Source organism: Aegilops tauschii, chromosome 3, assembly GCF_002575655.3.
Source record: "Aegilops tauschii subsp. strangulata cultivar AL8/78 chromosome 3, Aet v6.0, whole genome shotgun sequence".
NCBI lineage: Eukaryota > Viridiplantae > Streptophyta > Magnoliopsida > Poales > Poaceae > Aegilops > Aegilops tauschii.
Window position 1 is genome coordinate 182,565,386 of NC_053037.3, and position 20,267 is coordinate 182,585,652.

The following is a 20,267-nucleotide window of genomic DNA, read 5'->3' on the forward strand; positions in this document are numbered from 1 at the left end:
CTGCCTGTTGATCCATCCAGTGCAGACGGCGGTTGATGATAATTTGCCTCCAATTTGAAAGAAAACCGGGCTACTCAAGCTGTGACTTGCTTTATACTCAATAAACAGCTCATGCAGACAGGTGCGGCCCGGTATGTTGATGTAGCCCAGGCCACGAGAGACGGACATCAAAGACGACCGCAGCATACCGGCGCGGACGCGTGAACCGGCCGCGAGAGCGGACGGGTGAGTCGTCCGTGGCGTTGTAAGCCGGTGCGGACGCGCGAGTCAATCACAGGTGCAGTCCCGGCTAGTTGATGTAGACTGGGCCGTACGGGCGGCGGCTTGTGCGCGTCCATTCATCGGGTAATATGTTACGGACTATCGCCGGATGGAATATTGTCAGCCCGTGCTCCATACCCATGGTATAAACCATATTTGTAGTGAATGATTGTCCTGTATATAAAAATACACAGATCAAAGTAATTGTTCTTTGACAAAAATAATATGTACTAATAAAATATACTTAGAGAGATATCACCTGATATACATTTCGGATGAAGTGACTGTACGACAATTTGACCAGGCGGTGGCCTTCACGTACAAACAACCACTCATCCATTGAGTTTTTAAGTGGGTTTTCCCCCTTGAACGGCGCATCGAACCTTTGGTGTTCTTGTCAAGTTGGCTTTTATGTAAACAGTACTCAAAGAGTACTACTCTATAAAGCAGCGAGCACAAACGAACGCTTTGGCGATTTGAACTTTCACTTGTGGCCTCAGTACCTAATCCTCAGCAACTTGCAACACCGTATAGATGTCAGTAGCTCGGCCTTAATCCAGAGCGGCGACTCGGCGCAGACGGGTGGAAGAGTAGGGTGGCGACCCACGGCCAAGGTGCACAAGAAATGCCGCGACTTGTGGTTTGCTTTTTCATGTTTTGGTAGCCACGTGAGCACTGAGCGGAACTGCTAGTAAGCCCAATTTACTTTTCCATCCTATATGTTGCTTCTCCTTATTTGTACTACTCCATGGAACACTTTATTGTTGCACATCATTTCAGTCTTTTACTGAGAAAGCCAAGTTCTCTCCTCCAGATGTGTGAAGCGGCAGGTAGTCTTTGTATTTAAAAACGGATGCGGCAGAGGGGCGCTGATAATTCGGCAAGGCGGCGACGATGGCCTTGACGCAGAGCCGCGACTTGGGAGCGGGCCAGAAGCATCCGGCAGCTCAAGGCAAAAAGTACGTGACGGCGACGACGACCTGGTAGCTTGGCAGTGCGGAGGCTCTCCTGCTGCAGTTGAAACGGGCGGCGACTTGGCGCCGCTGTGGTTGCAATGGCAGGGGAAACCGGCCATGGCGATGTGCAAATGCAGACAGTGGCTCACAGCAACTCGGCGGCTCACAGCGGTGGAGCGAAGAGGGAGCGCGCCGGCGACTTGATGGAGATCAGCAAAACTTCGCCCGCGGAGTCGCGTGGGGAGGGGCCGGGTCGGTGGCTTGATGTGAAGCAGAACCGGGCCGAGCAACGGAGGCGGCCACAGCGACTCAGCGACGGCGACTTACGGGCAGGGCCTTGGCGTGTCGACATGCGGCGGCAGCCCACGGCGTGGCGAGGTGGAGGGACGAGCCGTGAATCAGGGGAGCGAGCCCGCAGCGGCCCTCGAACGGCGTTGACTGGTGGGGCGAGGCAGCGGAGGTGGAGACCGGCGACCCGTCGCGCCGCTTGCGGAGGTGGCGAAGCGGGCAGCCGGTCCAGAAGCGAACCAGCTCGGCGGTTTAACGGGACCGCGGACGTAGTGACTCGGAGGACCACTGACCGGCAGGTTGGAGGCACGGCTGAAGCCGGCGGGTTGGAGCAGCCAAGGCGGCTCAGCGGGCCGCAGCCGGGACAGAGGTGACCAGCGGCGGCGACTAGTGGAGGCGCGCCGGTGAGGCGTGGCCGCAACTGCGGAGGGAGGACGACGTGGATGCCGAGTTAAACCGCCGCGGTAAGCCGGTGCGGTCTTGTGCATGCGCTCATCCTTTGCTGCCATTAACTATCCTGGTAGTGCTCCTGCAGTTTGGCCATAAGAACCGATGTAGCAATTGACAACACGGCCGCGGCAGAGGCAGCGCGGAAGCAGCAGTCCGGTTACAGTAATGGCGACTCGGAGCGAGGCAAGCGCCGCGGAGGCGAGTGGCGAAGGCGACTCGAGGCGGATGCGGGTTAGCAACGCCGGCCAGTGGAGATCGCAGTTGCGGCCGAGGCGCAGCTCGCGGTGGAGGAGCCACGAGGTGAGCCGGTGGCGTGGTGGAGGATCAAATCTGCAGCTTCTGTCCGTTTCCGGGTCGTGTTCATTTTGGAAGAGTCCACCTTGGCATCCTCCCGGTCGTTGTTCCTCGGTGGTCTCAGGTGTGGATACAACCTCATCGGCCAGCAGGGCAAGGCCACAACAGAGGCTCGACGCGGCGAGTCATGATGGGAGTGAGACGGAGGCGAGGCGAGGGCAACTCGAGGTCAAAGCAATTCGGAGGCCAGACGACCGGGTCGGCGAAGGCGGAGCGGTCTTGACGAGACCGTGGCGGTAACTCGGATTCGGCGAGGTGGGTCAACCCTGGCCGGTCTGACTCCTCGTCCGGGTCGTAATTGATTTTGGCAAAAACCAAAACACCATGCAATTGGACATGGTAGTCTGACTCACACGCCCGTAGTAGAGATCAGCATTGATGATGAGAAAATTGCCCGCCTCGGCGACTTGCGAGATAGCAGGGGCGGAATCGACCGCAACCCTAATTTCTCTGGAACTTTTAATCTTGTACACGCTGTTTTGACTGTTCGTCGGTGATGATGTTTTCTGCGCCAGCTCTTTCTCATTCAACACATCACGAGCTTCTTGATCCCTGAAGAAATCCCTGCAAGAACTCAACACCACCGTGCGCCTGGCCCCACGGTGGGCGCCAACTGTCGTGGTTTTGTCACGGCAGATGTCCTTAATGTCAGGACTTAGTCGCAAGGCCAACGCATCTATGTGGTAGCTTGAGAGGGGTTGAGCGGAATCGAGAGACGCAACACAAGACAAGGATTTAGACAGCTTCGGGCCCCGGGAAACATCATCCGGTAACAACCCTACATGTTGTTTGAGGCTAGGTCTCATTATGATCACGAGGGAGTCGCCGGTAAACCGGCTCTTCTGTCTAACCCTAGAGATTGTTTCTTCTTTTTTGCTTGTCCCTCTTTGGGGAGCCCTGCCCCTCCTTATATAAGTTGAAGGGGCGGGTTACATGTGGAGTCCTATTAGAATTAGGACTAGTCTATCTCTAATACAAACCGGATACAAGTCCTGGTCTTAACTCCTTGTAAGGTAAACATTCGTCATGCCTTTCCTCTTAAACCGGCCCACCATAGTATGAACCGGCCTTCTGGGCCTTGGGCCTTGTCATCCGTCTGACCCGCCCGCCGGGTCACCAGTGAGTCATAATGACCAGGCGGGTTGCTTGTAAACTGCCAAGTCCGGCCGGGTTATACTTCCGGCCGGTTTACAGCGCGGGGTATATCCCCGACAACCACCATGCGCCAGGGGCCTCTGGCGCGCCCTGGTGTCTTGTGGGCTATGTGGGCCTCTGTTTGCGGTGATTCCAACTCCCAAAAATCACATATATTTCAAAATATTTCTCCGTAAAATTGTATTGCATTTGGACTTCGTTTGATATGGATTTTCTGTGATACAAAAAACATGCAGAAAACAGGAACTGGCACTAGGCACTGGATCAATAGGTTAGTCCAATAAATCATATAAAAAGTTGCCAAAAATATGTGAAAGTGATATAATATTGGCATGAAACAATAAAAAAATATAGATACGATGGAGACATATCACGGGCTTGTCCACGGTGACATGTATCTGGCAAGGCCTATCCAGGATAACATCCAACTTAGTGGGTCCATCCTGGTTTTCTTTAGAGGGCCTTTTTCGCGGACCCGACTTTGAATTGCAGAATCCGGCATTCACTATCATGTCGTTGGCCTCGGCGCCATTGCGACGCTTATTTTTATTGTGCCGTGGCTTTCCGTTGCCATCCCGGACTTTTGAAGTGCCGGGGTCTTCTGGGTTAGTGCTTCTACGAGCTAACCAGCTATCTTCGCCCGCGCAAAAGCGGGTCATAAGGGACGTAAGAGCCACCACTGTCTTTGGCTTATCCTGGCTGAGCTGGCATGTGAGCCATTCGTCCCGGATACTGTGTCTGAATGCGGCTATGGCTTCGGCGTCCGGGCAATCGGCTATCTGGTTCTTTTTGGTCAAAAAGCCGATTCCAGAATTGTCGGCCGACTTGCCGGACTGTTGGACCACGTGGCTCAGGTCGTCGGCATCCGAAGGTCAGACATAGGTGCCTTGAAAGTTGGCTCGGAAAGCATCCTCGAGCTCTTCCTAACTCCCTATAGAGTCTTCGGGGAGGCGGTTCAACCAATGTTGGGCTGGTCCTTTGAGCTCTAATGGCAGATATTTGATAGCGTGGAGGTCATCTCTGAAGGAAATATGCCCTAGAGGCAATAATAACGTTATTATTTATTTCCATATATCATGATAAATGTTTATTATTCATGCTAGAATTGTATTAACCGGAAACATAATACATGTGTGAATACATAGACAAACAGAGTGTCACTAGTATGCCTCTACTTGACTAGCTCGTTAATCAAAGATGGTTATGTTTCCTAGCCATAGACATAAGTTGTCATTTGATTAACGAGATCACCTCATTAGGAGAATGACGTGATTGACTTGACCCATTCCGTTAGCTTAGCACTCGATCGTTTAGTATATTGCTATTGCTTTCTTCATGACTTATACATGTTCCTATGACTATGAGATTATGCAACTCCCGTTTACCGGAGGAACACTTTGTGTGCTATCAAACGTCACAACGTAAATGGGTGATTATAAAGGTGCTCTACAGGTGTCTCCAAAGGTACTTGTTGGGTTGGCGTATTTCGAGATTAGGATTTGTCACTCCAATTGTCGGAGAGGTATCTCTGGGCCCACTCGGTAATGCACATCACTATAAGCCTTGCAAGCATTGTGACTAATGAGTTAGTTGCGGGATGATGTGTTACGGAACGAGTAAAGAGACTTGCCCGTAACGAGATTGAACTAGGTATCGAGATACCGACGATCAAATCTCAGGCAAGTAACATACCGGTGACAAAGGGAACAACGTATGTTGTTATGCGGTCTGACCGATAAAGATCTTCGTAGAATATGTGGGAGCCAATATGGGCATCCAGGTCCCGCTATTGGTTATTGACCGGAGACGTGTCTCGGTCATGTCTACATAGTTCTCGAACCCGTAGGGTCCGCACGCTTAACGTTACGATGACAGTTTTATTATGAGTTTATGTATGTTGATGTACCAAAGGAGTTCGGAGTCCCGGATAAGATCGGGGACATGACGAGGAGTCTCGAAATGGCCGAGACATAAAGATCGATATATTGGACGACTATATTCGGACTTCGGAAAGGTTCCGAGTGATTCGGGTATTTTTCGGAGTACCGGAGAGTTACGGGAATACGTATTGGGCCTTATTGGGCCATACGGGAAAGAAGGAAAAGGGCCTCAAGGGTGGCCGCACCCCTCCCCTTGGTCTGGTACGAATTGGACTAGGGAAGGGGGGCGCCCCCTTCCTTCCTTCTCTTTTTCCCTTCCTCTTTTCCTATTCCATATGGGAGGTGGAATCCTACTAGGACTAGGGAGTCCTAGTAGGACTCCACACTTGGTGCGCCCCCTCCTAGGGCCGGCCTCCTCCTCCCTTGCTCCTTTATATACGGGGGCAGGGGGCACCCCATGGACACAACAATTGATCCTTGAGATCTCTTAGCCGTGTGCGGTGCCCCCCTCCACCATATTACACCTCGATAATACCGTTGCGGAGCTTAGGCAAAGCCCTGCGTCGGTAGAACATCATCATCGTCACCACGCCGTCGTGCTGACGAAACTCTCCCTCAACACTCGGCTGGATCGGAGTTCGAGGGACGTCATCGAGCTGAACGTGTGTAGAACTCGGAGGTGCTGTGCGTTCGGTACTTGATCGGTCGGATCGTGAAGACGTACGACTAAATCAACCGCGTTGTGATAACGCTTCCGCTGTCGGTCTACGAGGGTACGTGGACAACACTCTCCCCTCTCGTTGCTATGCATCACCATGATCTTGCGTGTGCGTAGGAATTTTTTTGAAATTACTACGTTCCCCAACAGTGGCATCCGAGCCTGGTTTTATGCGTTGATGCTATGCACGAGTAGAACACAAGTGAGTTGTGGGCGATATAAGTCATACTGCTTACCAGCATGTCATACTTTGGTTCAGCGGTATTGTGAGATGAAGCGGCCCGGACCGACATTACGCGTATGCTTACGCGAGACTGGTTTCACCGTTCGGAGCACTCGTTGCTTAAAGGTGACTGGCGGGTGTCTGTCTCTCTCACTTTAGTTGAACCGAGTGTGGCTACGCCCGGTCCTTGCGAAGGTTAAAACAACACCAACTTGACAAACTATCGTTGTGGTTTTGATGCGTAGGTAAGAACGGTTCTTGCTAAGCCCGTAGCAGCCACGTAAAACTTGCGACAACAAAGTAGAGGACGCCTAACTTGTTTTTGCAGGGCATGTTGTGATGTGATATGGTCAAGACATGATGTGATATAATGTGTTGTATGAGATGATCATGTTTTGTAACCGAGTTATCGGCAACTGGCAGGAGCCATATGGTTGTCGCTTTATTGTATGAGATGCAATCGCCATGTAATAGTTTTACTTTATCACTAAGCGGTAGCGATAGTCGTAAAAGCAATAAGTTGGCGAGACGACAACGATGCTACGATGGAGATCAAGGTGTCGCGCCGGTGACGATGGTGATCATGACGGTGCTTCGGAGATGGAGATCACAAGCACGGTGCTTCGGAGATGGAGATCACAAGCACAAGATGATGATGGCCATATCATATCACTTATATTGATTGCATGTGATGTTAATCCTTTATGCATCTTATCTTGCTTTGATTGACGGTAGCATTATAAGATGATCTCTCACTAAAATTTCAAGATAAAAGTGTTCTCCCTGAGTATGCACCGTTGCAAAAGTTCTTCGTGCTGAGACACCACGTGTTAATCGGGTGTGATAGGCTCTACGTTCAAATACAACGGGTGCAAAACAGTTGCACACGCGGAATACTCATGTTAAACTTGACGAGCCTAGCATATACAGATATGGCCTCGGAACACAAGAGACCGAAAGGTCGAGCGTGAATCATATAGTAGATATGATCAACATAGTGATGTTCACCATTGAAACTACTCCATCTCACGTGTTAATCGGACATGGTTTAGTTGCTTTGGATCACGTAATCACTTAGATGATTAGAGGGATGTCTATCTAAGTGGGAGTTCTTAAGTAATATGATTAATTGAACTTAAATTTATCATGAACTTAGTCCTGATAGTATTTTGCAAATTATGTTGTAGATCAATAGCTCGCGTTGTTGCTTCCCTGTGTTTATTTTTGATATGTTCCTAGAGAAAAATTATGTTGAAAGATGTTAGTAGCAAAGATGCGGATTGGATCCGTGATCTGAGGATTATCCTCATTGCTGCACAGAAGAATTATGTCCTTGAAGCACCGCTAGGTGACAGACCTATTGCAGGAGCAGATGCAGACGTTATGAACGTTTGGCTAGCTCAATATGATGACTACTTGATAGTTTAGTGCACCATGCTTAACGGCTTAGAATCAGGACTTCAAAGACGTTTTGAACGTCATGGACCATATAAGATGTTCCAGGAGTTGAAGTTAATATTTCAAGCAAATACCCGAGTTGAGAGATATGAAGTCTCCAACAAGTTCTATAGCTAAAAGATGGAGGAGAATCGCTCAACTAGTGAGCATGTGCTCAGATTGTCTGGGTACTACAATCGCTTGAATCAAGTGGGAGTTAATCTTCCAGATAAAATAGTGATTGACAGAATTCTCTAGTCACCATCACCAAGTTAGTAGAACTTCGTGATGAACTATAGTATGCAAGGGATGACGAAAGTAATTCCCGAGCTCTTCGTGATGCTGAAATCGACGAAGGTAGAAATCAAGAAAAACATCAAGTGTTGATGGTTGACGAGACCACTTCAAGTGTTGATGGTTGACAAGACCAGTAGTTTCAAGAAAAGGGCAAAGGGAAGAAGGGGAACTTCAAAAGAACGGCAAGCAAGTTGCTACTCAAGTGAAGAAGCCCAAGTTTGTACCTAAGCCTGAGACTAAGTGCTTCTACTGCAAAGGAACTGGTCACTGGAAGCGGAACTACCCCAAGTATTTGGTGGATAAGAAAGATGGCAAAGTGAACAAAGGTATATTGGATATACATGTTATTGATGTGTACTTACTAGTGTTTATAGCAACCCCTCAGTATTTGATACTGGTTCAGTTGCTAAAGAGTAGTAACTCGAAAACGGGAGTTGCAGAATAAACAGAGACTAGTAAAAGGCGAGGTGACGATGTGTGTTGGAAGTAGTTCCAAGATTGATATGATCATCATCATCGCACACTCCCTATACTTTCGGGATTAGTGTTGAAACTAAATAAGTGTTATTTGGTGTTTGCGTTGAGCATGAATATGATTTGATCATGTTTATTGCAATACGGTTATTCATTTAAGTTAGAGAACAATTGTTGTTCTGTTTACATGAATAAAAAACCTTCTATGGTCATACACACCAACGAAAATGGTTTGTTGGATCTCGATCGTAGTGATACACATATTCATAATAATGAAGCCAAAAGATGCAAAGTTAATAATGATAGTGCAACTTATTTGTGGCACTGCCGTTTAGGTCATATTGGTGTATAGCGCATGAAGAAACTCCATACTGATGGGATTTTGGAATCACTTGATTATGAATCACTTGATGCTTGCGAACCGTGCCTCATGGGCAAGATGACTAAAACGCCGTTCTCCGGAACTATGGAGAGAGCAACAGATTTGTTGGAAATCATACATACAGATGTGTGTGGTCCGATGAATATTGAGGCTCGTGGCGGATATCGTTATTTTCTCACCTTCACAGATGATTTGAGCAGATATGGGTATATCTACTTAATGAAACATAAGTCTGAAACATTTGAAAAGTTCAAAGAATTTCAGAGTGAAGTTGAAAATCATCGTAACAAGAAAATAAAATTCCTACGATCTGATCGTGGAGGAGAATATTTGAGTTACGAGTTTGGCCTTCAGTTAAAACAATGTGAAATAGTTTCACTACTCACGCCACCTGGAACACCACAGTGTAATGGTGTGTCCGAACGTCATAACCGTACTTTATTGGATATAGTGCAATCTATGATGTCTCTTACCAATTTACCACTATCGTTTTGGGGTTATGCATTAGAGACAGCTACATTCACGTTAAATAGGGCACCATCAAAATCCGTTGAGACGACGCCTTATGAACTGTGGTTTGGCAAGAAACCAAAGTTGTTGTTTCTTAAAGTTTGGGGTTGTGATGTTTATGTGAAAAAGTTTCATCCTGATAAGCTCAAACCCAAATCGGAGAAATGTGTCTTCATAGGATACCCAAAGGAGACAGTTGGGTACACCTTCTATCACAGATCTGAAGGCAAGACAGTCGTTGCTTAGTATGGATCCTTTCTAGAGAAGGAGTTTCTCTCGAAAAAAGTGAGTGGGAGGAAAGTAGAACTTGATGAGGTAACTGTACCTGCTCCCTTATTGGAAAGTAGTTCATCACAGAAATCTGTTCCTGTGACTCCTACACCAATTAGTGAGGAAGTTAATGATGATGATCATGTAACTTCAGATCAAGTTACTACCAAACCTCATAGGTAAACCAGAGTGAGATCCACACCAGAGTGGTACGGTAATCCTGTTCTGGAGGTCATGTTATTTGACCATGACGAACCTACGAACTATGAGGAAGCGATGATGAGCCCAGATTCCGGGAAATGGCTTGAGGCCATGAAATCTGAGATGAGATCCATGTATGAAGAACAAAGTATGGACTTTGGTTGACTTGCCCAATGATCGGCGAGCCATTGAGATTAAATGGATCTTCAAGAGGAAGACAAACAGTGATAGTAGTGTTACTGTCTACAAAGCTAGAATTGTCGCAAAAAGGTTTTCGACAAGTTCAAGGTGTTGACTACGATGAGAGTTTCTCACTCGTATCTATGCTTAAGTCTGTCCGAATCATGTTAGCAATTGCCGCATTTTATGAAATCTGGCAAATGGATAAACAAAACTGCATTCCTTAATGGATTTATTAAAGAAGAGTTGTATATGATGCAACCAGAAGGTTTTGTCAATCCTAAAGGTGCTCACAAAATATGCAAGCTCCAGCGATCCATCTATGGACTGGTGCAAGCATCTCGGAGTTGGAATATACACTTTGATAAGTTGATCAAAGGATATAGTTTTATACAGACTTGCGGTGAAGCCTGTATTTACAAGAAAGTGAGTGGGAGCACTACAGCATTTCTGATAAGTATATGTGAATGACATATTATTGATCGGAAATAATGTAGAATTATTCTGCAAAGCATAAAGGAGTGTTTGAAAGGAGTTTTTCAAAGAAAGACCTCGGTGAAGCTGCTTACATATTGAGCATCAAGATCTATAGAGATAGATCAAGACGCTTGATAAGTTTTTTCAATGAGTACATACCTTAACAAGATTTTGAAGTAGTTCAAAATACAACAGTCAAAGAAAGAGTTCTTGCCTGTGTTACAAGGTATGAAATTGAGTAAGACTCAAAGCCCAACCACGGCAGAAGATAGAAAGAGAATGAAAGTCATTCCCTATGCCTTGGCCATAGGTTCTATAAAGTATGCCATGCTGTGTACCAAATCTATTGTATACCCTACACTGATTTTGGCAAGGGAGTACAATAGTGATTTAGGAGTAGATCACTGGACAGCGGTCAAAATTATCCTTAGTGGAATAAGGAAATGTTTCTTGATTATGGAAGTGACAAAAGGTTCGTCGTAAAGGGTTACGTCGATGCAAGTTTTGACACTAATCTAGATGACTCTAAAGTCTCGGTCTAGATACATATTGAAAGTGGGAGCAATTAGCTAGAGTAGCTCCGTGCAGAGCATTGTAGACATAGAGATTTGCAAAATACTTACGGATCTGAATGTGACAGACCCGTTGGCTAAAATTATCTCACAATCAAAACATGATCACACCTTAGTACTCTTTGGGTGTTAATCACATAGCGATGTGAACTAGATTATTGACTCTAGTAAACCCTTTGAGTGTTAGTCACATAGAGATGTGAACTATGGGTGTTAATCACATGGTGATGTGAATTATTGATGTTAAATCACATGGCGATGTGAACTAGATTATTGACTCTAGTGCAAGTGGGAGACTGAAGGAAATATGCCCTAGAGGCAATAATAAATTTATTATTTATTTCCTTATATCATGATAAATGTTTATTATTCATGCTAGAATTGTATTAACCGGAAACATAATACATGTGTGAATACATAGACAAACAGAGTGTCACTAGTATGCCTCTACTTGACTAGCTCGTTAATCAAAGATGGTTATGTTTCCTAGCCATAGACATAAGTTGTCATTTGATTAACGAGATCACCTCATTAGGAGAATGACGTGATTGACTTGACCCATTCCGTTAGCTTAGCACTCGATCGTTTAGTATGTTGCTATTGCTTTCTTCATGACTTATACATGTTCCTATGCCTATGAGATTATGCAACTCCCGTTTACCGGAGGAACACTTTGTGTGCTACCAAACGTCACAACGTAAATGGGTGATTATAAAGGTGCTCTACAGGTGTCTCCAAAGGTACTTGTTGGGTTGGCGTATTTCGAGATTAGGATTTGTCACTCCAATTATCGGAGAGGTATCTCTGGGCCCACTCGGTAATGCACATCACTATAAGCCTTGCAAGCATTGTGACTAATGAGTTAGTTGCGGGATGATGTGTTACGGAACGAGTAAAGAGACTTGCCGATAACGAGATTGAACTAGGTATCGAGATACCGACTATCAAATATCGGGCAAGTAACATACCGGTGACAAAGGGAACAACGTATGTTGTTATGCGGTCTGACCGATAAAGATCTTCGTAGAATATGTGGGAGCCAATATGGGCATCCAGGTCCCGCTATTGGTTATTGACCGGAGACGTGTCTCGGTCATGTCTACATAGTTCTCGAACCCGTAGGGTCCGCACGCTTAACGTTATGATGACAGTTTTATTATGAGTTTATGTATGTTGATGTACCGAAGGAGTTCGAAGTCCCGGATGAGATCGGGGACATGACGAGGAGTCTCGAAATGGCCGAGACGTAAAGATCGATATATTGGACGACTATATTCGGACTTCGGAAAGGTTCCGAGTGATTCGGGTATTTTTCGGAGTACCGGAGAGTTACGGGAATACGTATTGGGCCTTATTGGGCCATACGGGAAAGAAGGAAAAGGGCCTCAAGGGTGGCCGCACCCCTCCCCTTGGTCTGGTCCGAATTGGACTAGGGAAGGGGGGCGCCCCCTTCCTTCCTTCTCTTTTTCCCTTCCTCTTTTCCTATTCCATATGGGAGGTGGAATCCTACTAGGACTAGGGAGTCCTAGTAGGACTCCACACTTGGTGCGCCCCCTCCTAGGGCCGGCCTCCTCCTCCCTTGCTCCTTTATATACGGGGGCAGGGGGCACCCCATGGACACAACAATTGATCCTTGAGATCTCTTAGCCGTGTGCGGTGCCCCCCTCCACCATATTACACCTCGATAATACCGTTGCGGAGCTTAGGCAAAGCCCTGCGTCGGTAGAACATCATCATCGTCACCACGCCGTCGTGCTGACGAAACTCTCCCTCAACACTCGGCTGGATCGGAGTTCGAGAGACGTCATCGAGCTGAACGTGTGTAGAACTCGGAGGTGCCGTGCGTTCGGTACTTGATCGGTCGGATCGTGAAGACGTACGACTACATCAACCGCGCTGTGATAACGCTTCCGCTGTCGGTCTACGAGGGTACGTGGACAACACTCTCCCCTCTCGTTGCTATGCATCACCATGATCTTGCGTGTGCGTAGGAATTTTTTTGAAATTACTACGTTCCCCAACAATGAAAGCACCAATGTCGGTGTCAAAACCGGCGGATCTCGGGTAGGGAGTCCCGAACTATGGATCTTGGATCGATGGGGAACAAGGGACGTGAGACACGATATTTACCCATGTTCAGGCCCTCTTTAGGAGGTAATACCCTATGTCATGCTTGATTATATTGCTTGTGTGTATGGGGATTACAGAGTTGATCTACCACGGGACCGGATGAACTAAACCCTAAACTAGTAGGATGGTGACTGTTCTCTCTTAGTCTCTATGAACTAAACCCTCTGGTTTATATAGACACCAGGGGTACTAGGGTTTACATATAGTCGGTTACATTAAGGGAACGCATGAATATTCCATCTTGGCTTGGGGTACACACCAAGGCACAAAAGGTCTTCGGTCCGGATACAGTGCGGCCCAATACTCCGGCCCATGTGAGATAGGCCGGCATCTCGAGGACCCCCTAGTCCGGGACTCCCTCAGAGAGGATGAGTCTCGCCTCGTTGTCAACATGGCGGCGACGGAGGCGGTTGATGCGGCGGCACCGGCGGCCGCAGAGGAGGAAGCCATCAGCGTCCGCATTATAAAGAAGCGGAACTGGAGAAATAGTCACGCCTCGCCCGAGAGTAGAATCGGGTGGTCTATACCATGGCCGGACTGTCCCCCAAGAAAGAGAAGGATGACAGCGACGGGCCGGACAGCTCCAGCGTTGAGCAGATCCGGGTCGATCCATACAGCGCTTTCGAATGCTACTTCCGCGAGCAGGATGGCAAGGAAGCGGGTAAGGGCAAGGGTAGCCGTGGATGAGCTAGCGTGTAGGTAAGGGCATCTAGAACCGGACACCCCAAACCCATTTCAAACGCTCGGACGGGCGGACCAGTCACTGATCGGTCACAAAAAATCAACCCACCGGGCGCCTCAAACGCCCGGGTTTTCTGGCGCCCCTCATATCCAACCCAAATGTAGGGCGGATATGGGCGGCCCGGGGGCGCCCGGGTGCGTCCGCCACGTCGGAGATGACAGGACCGACCCACCACCGACCTCACGGTTGTCCCACAAAAAAATCAATCCGGATTCTCACTTGGAACCCTAGCTCACTCATTCTACTCTGTCGCTCTGTCCTCTCCTCTCCCCTCTTTGATTCCGATCCAATCCGATGCATAGTCGAGCTCCGGCAGCCACTCTGGCTCCGACGTCGACGTCGACGAGGAGCTGGCCCTCCGCATTGCCTTGGAGCGGTCCAAGGTGGACAACGGGGGCAGCTCCGGATCTGCAGTATCGCCGCAGCTCTTGCGCCGGTGCATTGTGGACGGTGGAGCTTGTCCCTCCCGGCGAGCGCGCGGCTCCTCCAGGGCAGCGTAGTCCGCTCCTCCCCCGTGCCGTCCCCTTCCCCCGCCTACCGCTACTCCGCGCGGGAAGCGGTGGGTGCTAGTGCCCGCGCCGTCGACCCGCACGCACACTCCGAAATCTGAGGCGCGTGCCGCCCGCCGTGAGAGGTAGCAGTCAAGGAAGCGTGACGTAGCAGAGCAGCCCGTGCGCCGCCACCGCAGGATGCCGGCGAAGCCCGGCGAGGGCGGGCGACCCCTCGCTTGGGTCTACCGCCGGTCGCTCACGACGGCGGAGACGGACACTCGCCGCCTACGGCGAAAGAACGCGAAGGCGCTCCGGCTTGCCATTGAGCAGTCGGAGCACGTGTTGGTGGAGGCAGCGACGTAGGTGGCCCGGTTGGCCAAGATAAAGCGGCAGCAGAACAGGGCCGTCCGGCGGCTGACGGGCTCATTGTCCTCTCTGACGAAGAAGGCGACGACCAGAGCTCCTCCTCCTCTAACTCGGATGATCCACCATCCGCAGTCGACGCCTACAGCTACGTCGACGACCGGAAAGGCAAAGGCCCGGCGAGGAAGTGGTGAATCTCCGCCGTCTGCGTAGTTAATTCCTAGTTATTTATGTCTCTAGTTAGAACCTGTCCGTCATATGTGGATTATGTGAATTTTGAGTAGTTTTTGGAGATCCGTGTGTGATTTTTTGGTGGTCGGAATGTGCATATTTAGCTCCGTTTCATAGTCCGTGCAATGATCTACGTAATTTATCCTCACGTTGCATGGGTAGTACGGATAAGGGTATCGGATATGAAGAGTGCGGATTCTGGAGAACACAAATTGAGGAGTGCCTATTCAGTGCCCGCGCGCGTCCGCGGGAATTTGAGGGGCCGATTTTGCTAAGTCCGGCTGTAGATGCTTTAAAACTTGTCAAATTTTGGTAGTCTGATGGCAATGTTCTGATGAGTTTGTATGGATTTAAGGTATGTGATGCATCGTTTATTTAGTTGCATGAATTTGTATGAATTTAAGATATGTTAATTGAGGTATTTGATTGTGAGAAGGGAAATTTGACGTGTGATTGATCGGTGTCTGCCGATGCGCCCAGCTTGTGTGCGGCCGATTGAGGGCTTGGACTTGCCAAGCCCGGCCGTAGATGCTCTGACCATGGTACAGTTGGATTACCTTCAGACGATTGTACACGGGTGAGTTCACTCTACAGAAATCACCTCCTTTGACACTAATCCAAATGGAAACGGCGAATCCCCAGGGAACAGGCACATCCCGTCGGCGCTCTCGACGGATGCCAGGCGCAAATTCTGCTCGGCTTTGCGGCTTGGGGGCACGGAACCCGGCAATCATCGTACCGGCCGACTGCCCCACACGGACACGGCAACCGAAAAGCGCGGGGGAGCACAGCACAGCCTTGATTGTTTTTTGCGTTCTTTCGCCCTTATAAACGGGCACTCGGCCGTCGATGATTAAGCAAAAACGGCACACAAGGGAAGAGAACGGAGAAAGAAGAGACCAAACCACCACCGGGAACAGTACCATCGGACGCGTGTGCCCCTCCATCACAGGTCACAGAGAGTGAGTGAGAGAGACGACGGTATTCAACTCCCGTGATTCCTGCGGTTCCAGGGGCGCCTCTACGCGCAAAATGGCCGAGGAGATCCTGCAAACCCCGCCAGGAAAACAACACCATCTACTACCAGTAGTAGTAATTTTGCTAGCCCACGCGGCGTACGTGTGTGAGGATGTCGGTCGGTAGAAACGGTAGAGAAACCGCATCTAGGCGGATTGTTGTTGCCGCCCACCTGTCTAGGTTGGGAAAGGATTGCCTCAGTCGCGCCTTGCCTTGGACGGCGGCCAGAGGAAGACAGGGGTCAAGGATTAAGCCGGACGCCCCCCACGAGCGCCTCGTGGTCGCCTGCAGCAGGGTACAAAAAACATATACTACGATTCAAAAAAAGGGTACAAAAACATCTTACTAAACTGGAGCAAGTAATGTAATCATGTACTGCCGGTACTAGTTAATTACTCTGCAGTTTGGGAAAGGACCGCATTCGCAGCGGTGAACATGGCAAAAGGGCACCAAACTCGCGCCCCTGCGCTTTCAGCACATGCGCCCGGCCCCACATGCCTGTCTAGTGTACTGTACTACTTTGCTCCCATGCCTTGCATCCTCCTCCCGTGGGTCTCTCCTCCGTCCTCTCGATCACGCCGGAAGTGATCACGCACACTCGCACAGGCAGCTGCGTGTGTGTGTGAACTGGTCTCTGTGGGTCGACACGAGTTCGCTGCGGCCATGACCCATGTCTTTTTTTTTTGGGCCCGAGGGCGGCCATGACCCATGTCCTCCCATGTCACAACACTGCACCTGTTCCTACTCGTGCCATTAGATTCAGTTGCCAATGGCACTAACAATCAACCGACCGTTCATGAGAAGAAGAACACAAGGTCTTGAGTTTGTCTTTGTTCTGCAATGTGCCTACGCCTATCGGTCTATCTCTTGTAGGTGACGAATGGCGAGCAGCACACATGTAGTCGCGCCGCGCCGCACCGCACCGCGCACACAGGTGGACATCAGTGTGCCGAATCGTGGCGTGGTGGCTTCCCAAGACCAAGACCCCCGATATGGACACATCACCGTGCCGCGCTCCAGCTTCCAAATCCAAACCGAGAGAGACCGACCATAAACGAATCGTGCCGCTGTGGCATGCTAGCTAGCATCCGACGAGCCAGCGAGACGGGACGACCTCCTTGTTTGCTTGCTTGTCCCTCCTCCCCTCCCGCGGTTGCTTTCTACAACCGCTGGCCGCGCAGGTGCAGCACAGAACACAGCCACTCGCACTCGGCCGCCGAGCCTATAAAGGGCGGTGCCCAGCCACCACCTTAATGACACTGTCATCACCAAACACGAACACAAACACAAAACGAAAAGCATTCCTTCCCTCTCGCTCTCGCTCCTCCATCTCCGTTTCGTCTCGCAGTCTCAAGATCAGCGCCGCTCCCAAGAGTTAAGAAGAGAGAGAGAGAGGGAGAGGGATAGGAAGGAAGGAGATGGGGATGCAATCAGTGTGCGGAGGAGCAGGGCGGTGGCGGCGAGCAGTGGCGTGGTGGGGGGCCGTCCTGGTCCTCGCCCATTTACTCAACTGCGGCAGCGCGGGGCTCCTGGACACCAACCCGGGCTTGGCCTATAACTTCTACGCGACGACGTGCCCCAGCGCCGAGGCCACCGTCCGGAGCATCACCTGGGCGCAGGTCGCCGGCAACCAGGCCCTCCCCGGCCAGCTCCTCAGGCTGCACTTCCACGACTGCTTCGTCAAGGTCAGTCAGTTCCTCAGTTCCTTCCCTAACCTCGCCCTGCCCCCACTTCCGCTTCAGCTCCTCTCCCTTTCCCTGAGTGCCTGAGTGGAGTGGGTCTTTGCTTCCACTTCCGTCGGCGCCGTGCCCGTGCCCGTGCCCAGTCGGCCGACGCGGAAAGCGCTTCTTTTCCCGGCAACAAATTAACTGCGGATTCCATTTCTAGCTACTCCATTCATGTTCGAGCCAAGAGTCCTGGCTCCTCGCTCTAATTAAACTGGCATACCACACAATACAGATCGCCTTTCTCCCTCTGCCCAAGCAGATTTTACTGCGGGGGTTTACTTTGCTTTTGAGCTTTTTTGGGGGCTTTTACGAGCAATAGTACTGTTATTAACTCTCTCTCTCTCTCTCCCTCTCACTCCCTGCTGTGGTGAGACTGTGAGAGTGAGAGCCCAAGCCAGTTTGACTGTTGATATGTACACGAGCACCTTTACGTGCACTACGTAAGCATTACGGCAACTTTCCGCTCGTAGCGACACGGCCAAGTAAGAAAACAAGGCGAGAAATACTAGACTAGTGCAAGGGGAAGGGGAGCAAGGTGAATCTTGTCATACAGTAATATTTTCCGTGGCCAATGCGTCGCCGCTCACATGCGCTGCGCGCCCAGCTGGTGGCGCGCGACAACTAACAAAGCTGCCGCGCCGGTACGGCGGCTGCAGGAGCAACTTTGGCCCCTTGCGGCGGCCCCGCGCGCGCCCGCGCACAACCAATTCTAAATTTCAAACCCCAAAATGCGGTCTGTGTGGCTCACGGCTTTTCTTCCAATGCGATGATAATGCAGGGCTGCGACGCGTCCATCCTGCTGGACAACGCGCAGAGCGAGAAGACGGCGCCGCCCAACGGCTCCCTCGGCGGTTACCCGGTGATCGACGCTATCAAGGCGCAGCTCGAGAAGGCCTGCCCGGGCGTCGTCTCCTGCGCCGACATCGTCGCGCTCGCCGCCCGCGACGCCGTCTCCTACCAGTTCAAGGCTTCGCTCTGGCAGGTGGAGACCGGCCGCCGGGACGGCCCCGTCTCGCTCGCCAGCAACACCGGCGCGCTGCCCTCGCCCTCTGCCGGCTTCAACGGCCTGCTGCAGAGCTTCGCCGCCAAGGGGCTCGACGTCAACGACCTCGTCGCGCTCTCCGGCGCGCACACCATCGGCAAGGCCAGCTGCTCCAGCGTCACGCCCAGGCTGTACCAAGGCAACGCCACCAGCATCGACCCCCTGCTCGACTCCACCTACGCCAAGACGCTCATGAACGCCTGCCCGAACACTCCAGCTTCGACGTCCACGGTGGACCTGGACGGCGCCACGCCGTTCAAGTTCGACGGCAACTACTACACCAACCTGCAGAACAAGCGGGGAGTGCTCGCCTCCGACGCCGCGCTCACGCAGAACGCCGCCGCCGCGACGATTGTCAACGACCTGACCAACCCGATCAAGTTCTATGCCGCCTTCTCCATGTCCATGAAGAAGATGGGCCGCGTCGACGTGCTCACCCTCAAGAACGGACAAGGGAAGATCAGGACCAAGTGCAATGTGCCGTGAGGGTTCATCCAGGACCGCCAGCGATTTTCTTGGATTTTTTTACTCTCTCCCTCTCCCTCTTATTTCATCGGCGCGGATCAAATATATTGTGCCCGCCATGATTAAGCTCCCAAATCTATATTGATTTGTCAAGTGCTGTGCCTGAGTATGTAAGATTATTAGTCACGACATGCGTTGCATTCCTCTTGCAATCAATCAAAGAAGGTGATTCGGCACTTCTCTCTGCTCTCACTTGTCAGCCATGTCCAAGTGTCGAAATATTCAGAGCAAGTGCATCTTTCTTCAGATAATGCTTCGCTGGATCCAACGGCCATGCACGCTTCGCTTTTAAACCCCTCTACTTTTTGGTAAATGCCGCTTTATTACTTAAAAGTTTAAGCGTTACATCTGGCCTCGTAACTAAAATAACATAACCAAACCAAGTCAACAATGAAAAAACAAGAAATACAAGAAATTATGAGTCTAGTATGACTCCTAAAATGTAGGAGCGACATCTTTTCTTGAATCCGGGAACATAGTAGGAATTTTGATCAAAGAGCGTTTGATGCCACATGAATAATAAAGGAATTGCACAAAGTTTGAGTTGATGAGAACTCCCTCTTAAAATAAAGTGCAAAGGAATCCTTTGAATTTTTTTCCCAAATGATTTCAATCATCCAAATCCTACGAGAATCCTTTCAAATCGAAGGAGGCCTTACTTGTTAATTCAAAATCCCAAAGGATATAATCCTGTTAAAACCAATGCACTTAGTCAATCTCCACCTAGCGCCCGCTCCTCCTAGTGTCGCCGGCCATTCCGGCCGTCGCGGCACCAGCCATATCCGTCGCCTGCTCCGGGCCCCGGCTCCATTGCACGACATGGGTCGGCCGTGCTGGCATGGATCCAGCTGATAACCTACAAGTATGATAACCCACAAGTATAGGGGATCACAACAGTTTTTGAGGGTAAAGTA

The 20,267-nt window shown here is 50.1% G+C and overlaps 1 protein-coding gene and 1 pseudogene across 1 annotated transcript; one reads left to right on the forward strand and one right to left on the reverse strand.

The window, feature by feature from the left end:
* LOC141042824 (uncharacterized) overlaps window positions 1-20,267 on the reverse strand; it is a 278,307-nt pseudogene that overhangs the window by 194,983 nt on the left and 63,057 nt on the right.
* On the forward strand, window positions 17,272-19,529 carry LOC109777480 (peroxidase 1). The gene is made up of 2 exons (XM_020336110.4): window positions 17,272-17,744; window positions 18,565-19,529. The coding sequence occupies exons 1-2, from the start codon at window positions 17,478-17,480 to the stop codon at window positions 19,312-19,314; spliced, it is 1,017 nt and encodes a 338-aa protein (XP_020191699.1). The 5' UTR covers window positions 17,272-17,477; the 3' UTR covers window positions 19,315-19,529.

Coding starts and splice junctions, on each gene's coding strand:
- LOC109777480 (XM_020336110.4), top strand. CDS start 17,478: ATGGGGATGCAATCAGTGTGCGGAGGAGCAGGGCGGTGGCGGCGAGCA. Junction 17,745..18,564: donor TCCACGACTGCTTCGTCAAG/GTCAGTCAGTTC, acceptor ATGATAATGCAG/GGCTGCGACGCGTCCATCCT.